Raw genomic sequence first — 12,336 nt, forward strand, 5'->3', positions numbered from 1 at the left:
CAGGCCCCCACCTAGACCCCCTGAATCAGAAAACCTTGAGGTAGGGCCCAGCAATCCCACTGAAGTTTGAGAACCACTGCATTGGGGCTTATAAGCAGAGATGTAACATGAGACTAAATTTCTGGGTAAATGAACTACAGCATGAGTTCTTTCACCAGTACTTAACAGCAGTGCATATTGACCTGTATAGTGTCTATTAACTGTTAAAATGTTAATGGTTAACCCAGTGACAATCAAAACTTCACAGACTTTTAAACCTGTAACTTACCTGTACATCGACTATACTTCAATTTAAAAAAAAATCAGATTCATATACAGCGGTATTTTATCTTTGCATATTTTTAATTTCAAGGAATTTCCAATCAATTATAAGAAATTTCCAATCAATTATAAGAAATATAAGGACCTAAAACATAGAAGTTATCTGCTCCACAGTCACAGCCTCAAATCACCAAATGAGAAACCTCAAAAAGCTTTCTGGAATAATTCAAAACCATAAAATTGCCTCCAGCCCTGTCCCTCCCACAGACACACACCTCCAGCCAGAAGGACGCTTTCTCTCTGCTTCTCAGACGACTGTTCACACCACAGTTGTCCGGATCCCGGTCTTATCTGTCTTACTGGTCTATAAATTCCTTTGGTACAGAAGTTCTGGTCCTCAAATGCTTCCTTTCAGTTTTTCTCCTCCCCCGAAAAACACAATCTCAGTATCTGTCTGACACACAGCCAATCTGAATATGTGATTGTTCAACTGAACCGATACTGTGGCTCAGACACTCAAAGTTCCCCGGACGACGGGACTGTGAACAGGAAACAGATGTGAACAGTGTGTTCACGTCATCAGGCATAAGAAGCATTTATATGTGACCTCGTGGTGTAACTTCAAAGTGAGTTTTCTCAGAGCCAGACCACGTCTCAAGGGAAGAAAACAAAGCATTCTGCTTACTTTAGGATAACCTAAGAAATCTTTTCTCTCCTTTTCAACTATGCCAGAAGCCTGATTTAGGCAAGATTTCAAATTCCAAAATATCTATCAAAGTCGCTCACTTGAAGCTACTTTGCTTTCAATGTCTGCCATAAACAAACAACAAAATAAAAGAACTAAATAAATATCCTTGACTAGTTAATTCTCCATCCCTACCTCAACCCTTCTGTATAAGCTTCATGTTGCCTGGTATGCTTTCTTCTAAGCTGAGCACTGCTATCTTAGGAGCATGTCTTATTTTACACAAAGGCACCATTACAGACTTCATTTTATCTTTTGCTTTTATTCACTAAGCATTGTATTTTTAAACAATTTTTATTGGAGTATAGTTGATTTCCCATGTTGTATTAGTTTCAGGTGTACAGCAAAGTGAATCTGTTATATATACACACATATCCACTCTTTTTGAGATTCTTTTTTCATACAGGTCATTACAGACCCATGGGAAAAGTTCCCTAGAGCAGAGCTCCCTGCAAGCACCGTATTTTTAAGATCCATGCAGGATGGCCTGAGTACAACCAATCCACTGCTTCTAGCTCTTTCCCTTTACCTGGCAGTCTGCTACGGAAGAGGTCCTCTGTGTTCAAAGATTTCACCTCTGTGAAACTTCTCCCAACAATGGACATATATTCAAATGGGCAAGCACTGCCCACCCCAAGGAAAATTAAAAAGAAGAACATTCATTCACCCGAACAACACTTATTAAATGCCGCTGTGTGTCAAACACTGTGCTCAGTGTTAGAAACACAAAGCCTAGAGGATGGGCCACACCCTCAAGCCGCACAAAGTGCCACAGGGCCCCGCAAACATGTGACCCAACAGGAGAACTTCCTGGTGGAGGTTCAGGTGACGTCCAGTGAGAACAGGAAAAAAAAACCACACCCCTCTCAAGGAATACTACTGAACCCAAAAGGATAGGATGAGTCAGACAAGCAGGAAGAGGGCTGTCCAGGCAGAAAAATGGCGCGTGTGAAGGCACAGCGGTGCGAGGAAACCCGGCGTGCTGCCATCACGCAGCCCTGGAACTGCTGAAACAGGAAGGTGGGAGGTCAGACAGAAGGAACAGGTCACCCCTTAACCCCTGAGTCACAGCCGTGCTGCAGAAACTCGGGACATACACGACTCATTTCACACTGACAATCACGGCCTGGTCAGACGGCACAGAGCAGGTGATGGACGTCAATATACAAGCAGGAGCAACTCACTGCCAGCTAGAGGAAAACAGATCATCAGGCCCCACCAAGAGGCCTAACACAGCGTCCCTTGGGAGCATGAAGGAGGCGGTGAGCAGATCTTCTTCCCCGACTGCTCTGCAATCCTGAAGGCAGGCCGGCTCAGCAGGGTGAAGAGGGCTGCCCTTCAGACAGGCACGAAGCACACACACCACTTACTTTCCCTCTGCGGCGGGTGCTGGGTGTGAAGTGCTGACTTGCTTCATGTTTTGAGTCTTTCAATCACCTCCCTTCCCCACTGAGAGCCCAAATATTCTTCAAGTGTATCTGGACACAAAAAAGGCTGAAATCCACTAGGCCAGATGATAAGGAAACTTTGGATCTAGCTAAGGAGATTATGGGAGAAGGCAGTGGCACCCCACTCCAGTACTCTTGCCTGGAAAATCCCATGGACGGAGGAGTCTGGTAGGCTGCCGTCCATGGGGTCACTAAGAGTCAGACATGACTGAGTGACTTCACTTTCACTTTTCACTTTCATGCATTGGAGAAGGAAATGGCAACCCACTCCAGTGTTCTTGCCTGGAGGATCCCAGGGATGGGGGAGCCTGGTGGGCTGCCGACTATGGGGTCGCACAGAGTCGGACATGACTGAAGTGACTTAGCAAGGAGATTACGTTGGTATGCTATAGGTAATACAAGTCAGTCTTGAAGAATTCTGGACAGGGGAAGCGATAGATGCTATCTCAGATCACTGTGGAAGCAGTGTGGAGATGGACTGACGGGGTGAAGGACAGTAAAGGTACGAAGATAAATAAGGAGAGGATCACCCCTTCCAGACAGGAAAGGGGTGACACAGAAGAAGAGTACCAGGGGCTAGAGGAGGATATAGCGATGAAACTGTCATGGGAGAAAATGGAAGAACGGATGGAATCTCTTAGCGACGGAAAGCAGCGATCAAAACCTACCAGAGAAAGGATCCTATTTAACTTTAAAATAAAATTAGTATCCAAAATAGTCCCCTTTTCCAGATCAACAAATTACAAGAAAAATAATAATAATAATAGCCTGTGCTGTGCTTAGTCGCTCAGTCGTGTCTGACTCTTTGTGACTCCGTGGACTGTAGCCCACCAGACTTCTCTGTCCATGGGGATTCTCCAGGCAAGAATACTAGAGTGGGTTGCCGTGCCCTCTTCCAGGGGATCTTCCCAACCCAGGAATCGAACCCAGGTCTCCCTATTGCAGGCAGATTCTTAACCATCAGAGCCACCAGGGAAACCCAGTAATAACCTACATGTCACAAATTATCAATAGCTAGCAGTTAGCAACTAGATATTGCTGTAGTTCAGAAAAACACTGGCAGGAAGAGACCCTTTCTAGAATTTAAGTCAGCTCTGATTTCAATTTCCTAGGTCATTGGCTGTTCTGTATCTCTGTCAATAAAATGAAGAATACCACTGATTTTTTTTTTTATTAAGTGAAGGAACTTGTAGGTGAAAGCACTTGAAGCTTCCAAAGTAGAAGATCACGGGGTGGAAGGCACAGTTGTTGTAAAATACTTGTAGGGTTAAGGCATCCGCAAGGAACTGATGTGCACACACAGCGACAGGCTTTCTCTAAAGCTCTGGATGTTACAAGTCTGGTTTCTCTTGAGTCTCGCAGGAGGAGCTTGTGACGTGGAGTAACCCTACCCATCCCTGTCCTCATCTTATGCCCAAGCCTGGGGTAAGATCAACCCTTCTCTCATCCCTGGGGCTTCTGAACACCTAGAGCAAGTCACACACTGCATGGACTGAGTTCACCGCAAGTGCACACTAACTGCTGGCCCTCACAGTATATGATAAAGCTTTTAGCCATCTTTGGTGGTTTTCCGTTGTCTTCCTACCACGAGGGATGTCAGGCTCCCCCCGCCTTTCCCAGTTCTTTGGCTGTGGCACCTTGACAATCTGTTCTCACACAGCAATGGAGGCCTCTTTTCTAATCTCTCCATTTACGTCACTTTTACTCCTTAGAACTTTTCCAGGGGCTGTCACATCCCTTCCAACTAAACTCTTCACCCTGGCCCAGGAAAGCCTACACGCTGCACTTCTCTACCTCCGCTCCGATCACTAGCTCCCAACCACTAAGCTCCGGCCTCACAGTCCCCCTTGCTTCCTCCAGGCCTTCGCACCAGCCCCTGGGAATTCTGCCTACTTGATACGTTGTTGTTCAGTCACTAAGTCATGTTCGACTCTGCAACCCCATGGACTGCAGCACGCCAGGCTTCCCTATCACTATCTCTCGGGGTTTGCTCAAAATCATGTCCGTTGAGTCAATGATACCATCCACCCATCTCAGCCGCTGTCATCCCCTTCTCCTCCTGCCCTCAATCTTTCCCAGCATCAGGGTCTTTTCCAATGAGTCAGTTCGCATCAGGTAGCCAAAATATTGGATCTTCAGCTTCAGCATCAGTCCTTCCAATGAATACTCAGGGTTGATTTCCTTTAGGATGGACTTGTTTGATCTCTCTGCAGTTCAAGGGACTCTCAAGAGTCCTCTCCAGTATTACAGTTCAAAAGCATCAATTCTTTGGCACTCAGCCTTCATTATGGTCCAACTCTCACATCCATACATAACTACTGGAAAAATCATAGCTTTGACTATACGGATCTTTGTCAGCAAAGTAATGTCTCTGCTTTTTAATACGCTGTCTAGGTTTGTCATAGCTTTTTGCTCCTGCCACAAATCTGCACAGGTCTCAGCCAAGATGTCACTTCCCTGACCACCAATCTACAGCAGCCATCCGAGTCGCATGCTGTTTAAATCCTACATAACTCTCCTTTTGTTTGGTTTCTACTTTCCATATCCTCCCCGCTCCAAGCCTCCCACTAAGCTCCAGGGAAGGTAAGCTCCTTGAAAACTGTCATCTTCTTTCCTGTATCCACGGCACTTAGAACAGTGCCTGGAATATAGTGCATGCTCATTACACACTTATTGAACAGATGTTTGTCCCCAAAAGGCCATCCAAAACAATCTGCAAGTTAATGAGGAAGAAGGAAGATCACTGATTTAATATGATTTCATTCCATACCAGTCCCCAGTGTATTTCCAATAAATTCATCTGTTAAATGGAATCACTCTTCCTCACTATACACACCACCCTGGGGCAGCAAGGGGAGATGCTGTCACTTCGCCCTCATCTGGAGATTGTGCCAGCAGTGGGCATTCCTCTAAGTCACAGATTCACCTCTCAAGACCCTGGAAATGACTGCACAACAAGGACGGCAACCTCACAGCAGCCTCTCAAGTTCCCTGCCCTCCGTGCCTCTTAACCACCCATTCCACTCTCCTTACTCTCCTACCGCACAACTTTCACACCCTGTTGAAACACACCATCAAAAGCAAGATTATCCAATACCCCTCAGACAAAAGGCATTTGTTTTAAAGAAAGAAGAAAAAAAAAAAAAGGAATCATTACACCCCTTCTCTTTCCCAGATGATGTGAAAGAGCTGAGATCTCTATAGAAGCATTAAAGGTAGAAAAAAAAATAATAGTCACTAAGCCATTTCCTTTGCACAGGGTGAGGTCAGCTCCACATCAGTCGAAACTTGATAAGAGAACCATTTACAAAATTTCTCACCCAGTCTCGATTTACATATGGCAAGATAACTCTGTTTCCCTCAAAGTCAAAAATAATTAAGAGTTATGCTCTGTAAAGCAGTATTTGAAGTTGTCATTAGCCAAAAGAATACCATGACTACTGTCTTGATAAGTATATAGAAACATTCTAGAACATTTCTTCACAAGTGGACCTGGTTGGCATCTCATTCTGCCAAGTGACCCAGGGTAAATTACTAAAACCCTCTGGGCTTCAAATTCTTTATCTGTTACATGAGAAGAGGGAAGCCTTGCTTTACAGGGTCAAAAAGGGATTATCTGAGATGAGCAGCCCAACAGAGGGGCAGGTGTTGGGCACACAAGGGGTTCCAGCAGAAGCTCCCTCTCCACCCCGGGTGGAAAATAAAAGCATGGGACTTTCAACCATACTGGCTGACAGAGAAATTATTCTTTCCACTATGGAAGATTAGTACACTGTCTGGACCATTTCTTATTATTACCACTAGTAGTTTAAAGTAATATTTTACAATAGTTTACTCCTTATGATTTTCTATTACTTTTCTAAACTTGTGTCTTAAGGATTTCTGGTTGAAATGTTTGAAATTTAAATAAATAGTACTAAGTCATAAATCTGTTCCTAGAACAACCACTGAAGCACGCACTTCAAAAGAGAAAATGCAGTATTTACTGGTCCCGTGAAGATTTCCAATGAAAATCTGGTTCCATTAACCAAATGAATCATTGTGTTTGGATAAATTTTAAGCAGAAAAAAGCTAAAAATGGCCACAGTCGCAGAGTCTGTGAAGCTACTTTTCCTACCCAGGCTCTAACTATGCTGAGAATTTGCATTTCTTCGATAAGAGAGTTTTCCTCTGATAAGAGAGTATGCAGAATCACTGCGTCCTAATGTTCAGTGCTCCTGAAGGCTCTCCTAATGACTAAGACTTCTCAGCTCTCCCCAACAAGATGAAAAGTTTTACTGTCACACCTACCACTCCAGCCTAAGTATACCTCTCACAAGGTCGGTCATCTGTTTTTGCTTTTCTCAATGACATCTGATTAAAAGAAAATGTTCTGTTCAGTACCTGCTTCAGTACCATGAAAAAAGAGAAATATTTAAATAATGTTTGACTTGAAAAAGTGGCATGAGCTGAAAAGAACTCTCTGGATTCCTGAATTCTTCTATCTCACTCTTCATGTTCTTTGCAGTACTTGTAATAGAAAAGGCTGGTGAGGGGTTTACAGAGCTGTTGTTTAATCGCTCAGTCGTGTCTAACTCTGCAACCCCATGGAATGCAGCATGCCAGGCTTCCCTGTCCTTCACTGTCTCTCGGAGTGCACTCAAACTCATGTCCATTGAGTTGATGATGCCATCCAACCAACTCATCCTCTGTTGTCCCCTTCTCCTGCCCTCAATCTTTCCCAGCATCAGGGTCTTTTCCAATGAGTCGGCTCTTCACATCAGGTGGCCAAAGTACTGGAGCTTCACCGTCAGTCCTTCCAATGAATATTCAGGTTGATTCAGAGGTTTATGGTACATGATGGAACTCATACCAACGTGTATTGGTACACTGTTACCCTATCTGAACTATAAAGAGGCTGGACCTCACATGAGCTGCAAGAATGGCTCAGTGTTAAGTTCACTTTAGAAAGACTTTTTAAGAAGTCTCACACACTATGGTAGATTACCAAGAGATAAAGGTCCACAGTGTTCCTTAAAAGCTCCAGAAAAGAGAGATTTTGTTTTCTTGTTTCTACCATCTGCTGCTGGGGGGCAGGGAACGTAAAGAGGGAGAGAAAACAGTTCTTACTAGAAGCAGTGTATGAATAAATGGCCCTCTGTGTCCCTCTCAGATAATCCTAAGTTAATTTTTAAAATATAAGCAGGTATATGATTGTGCTACAGTTCTTTATAAAGTCTAAATCCAGTTTCTCTGAAACAGGTAAAAATACAGAAATTGTTAAATACTTTTTGGCTTTTAATTAGTGTAGCATAAGTCACAAGAAACAACTTTCACTACAGCACAGGAAATGTGAGATACTTTGCACATTTTCTTTTAAATAGATGATCTGTTTAACAGCCTTTGAGAATTATAGTTCTATAGAGAACCTACCTTAAACTTTATTCTGCAATAAAACCTAAGCTAATGGACTACGTTACTTCTCAACAACAAACAGGAATTCTTTCAGAACATGGTATAATCATAATACAATGTTCCAATGCTATAACTTGAAAGGTTTGTCATTTCAAAACACAATTTCAGTTTGGGAAAGTATGTGCAAATAAAACCAATATATAATATAAATAATACTTTAAAACATGAAAATAATACACGTATTTCAGCAGAAGTTAAGCTCTCAGGCTGGGGAGCTGACTAAGCTGCCTTTAGAAATACAAAAATCCAACTGACCGAAAAGCAGACTTCTAAAGGAGCTACTGCAATATCCCATTTTTTTGGTCCCAGACTTCCAAAATTATAAGTTCTAGTAATCAGACGATATTTCACAGCATAATGAAATAGCTAGGCATAATTATGATACCTCTGTAGCATCGAAAGATAAAATGCCATAAACCTAAAAATAAATCATTAGTTCAACTGAGCTCTTTAAAATATGCTATTATTTTCTCCAAAATATTATCCACATTAGGGTTTTATGGTGAAATTCATTTAAACAGAACACTAAATTAAATAATCAGAAAACCCATTCTCCAAGTCATTAGGGATAAACGACCCATTACAATTTCATTTAAAGTATTAATGTAAATGCGAGGCTGCAAATATGGGATTCAAATGTAAAACGCTCCTTTGTGCCCCTTCATCAAACTGACTGCCCTGTCGATACAGTCAGTGGCCACCAGGCATATGTGGCTATTTAGAAGTAATTAAAATTAAATTTAAAAAAAAAATTCAATTCCTTGGTCTCATTAGTCCCATTTTAAGCGCAGTAGCTGCAGGTGGCTGGTGGCTACCACACTGGACAGCACAGATACAGTTCATTTTCTATCACAGCTGAATAGAAATGCCACATATATGACATCAACCACTGAGACAGGCAAATTCAAGTCCTCTGGCCTTCCACATGCACTGTGGAACACTGTGCATGGTTCTGTAAGCAGGTTTTTTATATTCACCTTTCAGCAGCAGGTACAAACAAATTTTTATCAAACTGTAGCTAAAAAGAACAGGGAATGCTTTTAGAGTTAGCTAAGCTCTTTCATAAAAATATTCTTGTTTGAATACAACGCTTCAGAAAATGAAAAGTAATAAAAAAAGATATATGAAATAATGTTAAACAGCTGAGAAATGTTGCTTTTAATGATGATTTCCCTTTAGGTGATAATACAACATGAGAATGGCTCATTAAACAGCCAGACTGTCAAACTACAAATGAGGTTTCTTTAATGAAGAAAAAGATACAGTGTCAAGTAGGAAGGGGTAATCAGTTTCTCCTCACCAAGTTGTGCAAATATCACAGAACCAGACATACCAACTATGGCAGGTATCTCAAAATGAGTGTAATTATTACACCCTTTTCTGCAGTACCCTATCATTATCTCTACTGTGATTATCAGCACTTGCCTACTTATTTTTAGTTAGCCTACTAAAATGCATCATCCTCTTCTGGTTTGGGATCCAATTATCACTTCATGTCCCACATGAAAGAAATTTACTTGATTCTCTACCATTTGGTGAGAAAACACATGAACACAATTTATTTGCACAACTTTAATATAATGCAGTCTAAATAGCAAGTTGTTATCTCCAGCATTCCTATAAAAGCAATTTTAAAAATGTACTCTTAATGTCACAGAACTGTACATTAAAAATGGTTAAAACTGCCATTTTTATGTTATGTACATTTCACCCCAACAAGAAAGCATATCAAGGTAATTGTCTACATTCTGAGACTATCCATTTTTCCCTATTAAGCAAAGTGCTTTTTTTGATAAATTGGTTAGAGTTTTTCAAAGTAATAAATTTAAAACCTCACTTGACAATGGAATAAAAATTCATATTAAAAGCTAAAGAGAAGAGATATATTTAAGAAAAGTCTTATTTTCAAATATCCCAAATATTACAGGATAAAGATATAACATGAGGTTAATAAATGAAATTTTTTTCATATTTTTTATGTGTCCCAAGTATAAGAATCTCCAGTTTAACCTAACCAACATTGCAAATTCAGGAGAAGTTCTTACCTAGCAATTATCCCAAGAGAGGCAAGGAGGCACTGTTTCATAAACAATAACTCTAAGCCTCTCAAACATCCTAAAGCTAGGTACTACTACTAAAATCCCCATTTTACAGATGGTGAAACAAAACACTAAAAAGAAAAACGGCTATGGTCACAAAGGTAGGAGCTGAGCAAATACTGCACATGCCACCACATCATGAGTCCTGTTAGATTCTACTGACAGGGTTTCTTTGGTGGCCCAATGGTTAAGAATCTGCCTGCCATTCAGGGGCCATGGGTTCGATCCCTGGTCCAGGAAGATCCCACATGCCAAGGAGCAGCAAAGTCCATGTGCCACAGCTACTGAGGCAGCACTCCAGGGCCTGTGCTCCACAACAAGGGAAGTCACTGCAATGAGAAGCCTGTGCACCACAACGAAGAGTGGCCCTCGCTCCCGGCAACTAGACAAAGTCTGCCTGCAGCAAGGAAGACCCGGCACAGTCTAGGACAAATAAATCTTTTTTAAAAAAGATTCTACTGACATTAGGAAAGGCAATAGCCTAAAGAGCTATATAACTTTCTATACATTGTGATGATCTGGTATGCAAGAAGGAAAACTTTCATAAGCATTAATAAAGGCCAAAGAATACCTTAAACATACAACTGATCTTTAAGAAAATCATACCGCCAACAACTAACACTTGTCTTGCTCCTATTTTTAAGGAAAAAAAATCACACACAAACTGCAAAAGTTATTTTTAGGCAAGGAAATGTAAATACAAGGAATAAAACATTTTAATGACAAAATCCCTCACCCTTCTCCATGTTTTAAATATTGGTCATTCACATCACAAACCTAACTTCATAATCAGGTATCAAACTAAAAAAGGACACATAATGCTATTAACACTTTCAAATTCTCTGAATCCTGGCAGGACAAAATATCCCAAACCATCTAAACTGAATTATCAAAACCAATAAATCAAATGTGTCCAGTATGTGAAAGTTTAAGAAACCCTCCCACAACACAAGCTAAGGGGCCAGAAGATAGTATATTCTGCATCTGTGACTGCATATACACAAAATTTGTCCTCACTCATTCCACAGACTCTATAATAGTAAAAGAAAAGTCATTTCTTTGTTTCCACAAATGAAGCCATAAGAAAACATCGCTGGACTGCAAGATAATCAATCCTGCTTCAGTGGCAGAAATGTAAAGTACAATTTCCTTGAGGAAACACGCTACTGAAATCTGCATAAGCCACTGCAACCCTCCAGCTTCTGCGACCGTTGAAGAAAAAGGGCATTTCAAATGTCTCAAACCTGTTGTTCACTTGTGTGGCCTGGTGGACACCTCGAAGGCCTACGGAGTCTATAAAGAACGCACTAACCTTCTCCGAGGGCTCGCTAAACAAGCTGTGGAAACGGTGGGAGCCAGGCAAATGCGTTTTTACTGCTATCAAAAACTTTGAGGCTGCATTTATTAAAATCAGTTCCCAGATAAAAAGAGTGAGTTGGCCATCACCGACATCAAGATCGAAATTCAACTAAAAACAAAGGTACGCTTTTCGGTATGTGTATTTCACGCCAACTTGAAGTTGTTTTTTGTTTTTTTTTTAAGACAAACCAAATAAGATTCCCGGTTCCCTTGTTCTTGACCTTCACGAACTGCAAAAAAAGTCAGGACCCAGCCAGAGAGAAAAAGAAAAGTTTAGAGTAGCTGCCGCACCGCCTCGGGAGCAGTTGCTGGGACCCCTACCCTCGGTGAGGGTATCCCCGATCCCGCACGCGGGAGCGTGGGGTGGGGAGTCTGGAGGATGGAGCCGCTCGCGGGAGGTGAGCTATGCACGGACCACCCGCGACGCGGACTCAGTCCCCCCCGCCGCCGCCATCCCCGGGCTCTGCTCAGGACCCGCACGAAGACGCGCACCAGACCCCTGCCCGCGACCCCGCACACTTCCGGTCCCGGCCCCTACCGCCCGTCCGCTTACCGGCATCATTTTGGACCCGAACCGCATCGAAGCTGGTGACGAGATGACGGCCGGGAGCCAAGAGGAGGCACCCCGGAGTGTGGGGGTCGCACGGTGCGGGGGAGGGGAGCGCAGAGGGAGGCCGCCCGAAGGCGGCGGACCTGTTGCAAAGAGGTGGCGGGTGGCGGGGCGGCGTGCGGGTCCTCAGAGCTCTCAGTGCGGGCTGGGGCGCCAGCGAGCCCCGTGCCCACCTCCGGCCGGGCCCCCCCCGTACGTGGCTTTGTCTGCTCGGCGCTAGCCACGGCCCGGGCTCCCTCCTCGGCTCCGAAACCAACTAATCCCCGGGCCTGGCCCCCGCCGAGCCCGCGCCGGCTCCGCCCCCCGCGCGGGGCCCCGCCCGCGGCGCGCGAGGCGGAGTGGGGGAGGGGAGGCCGCGCG

The 12,336-nt window shown here is 43.2% G+C and overlaps 1 protein-coding gene across 1 annotated transcript in view; it reads right to left on the reverse strand.

The window, feature by feature from the left end:
• TP53BP2 (tumor protein p53 binding protein 2) overlaps positions 1 to 12,057 on the reverse strand; it is a 66,202-nt gene extending 54,145 nt beyond the window's left edge. Inside the window, exon 1 of the mRNA XM_068985917.1 lies at positions 11,920 to 12,057. Within this exon, the coding sequence (XP_068842018.1) occupies positions 11,920 to 11,946 (27 nt within the window). The 5' untranslated portion in view covers positions 11,947 to 12,057. The remainder of the gene's footprint in view (positions 1 to 11,919) is intronic.
• Positions 12,058 to 12,336: the final 279 nt, after the last annotated feature.

Source organism: Capricornis sumatraensis, chromosome 14 (assembly GCF_032405125.1).
Source record: "Capricornis sumatraensis isolate serow.1 chromosome 14, serow.2, whole genome shotgun sequence".
Lineage (NCBI taxonomy): Eukaryota > Metazoa > Chordata > Mammalia > Artiodactyla > Bovidae > Capricornis > Capricornis sumatraensis.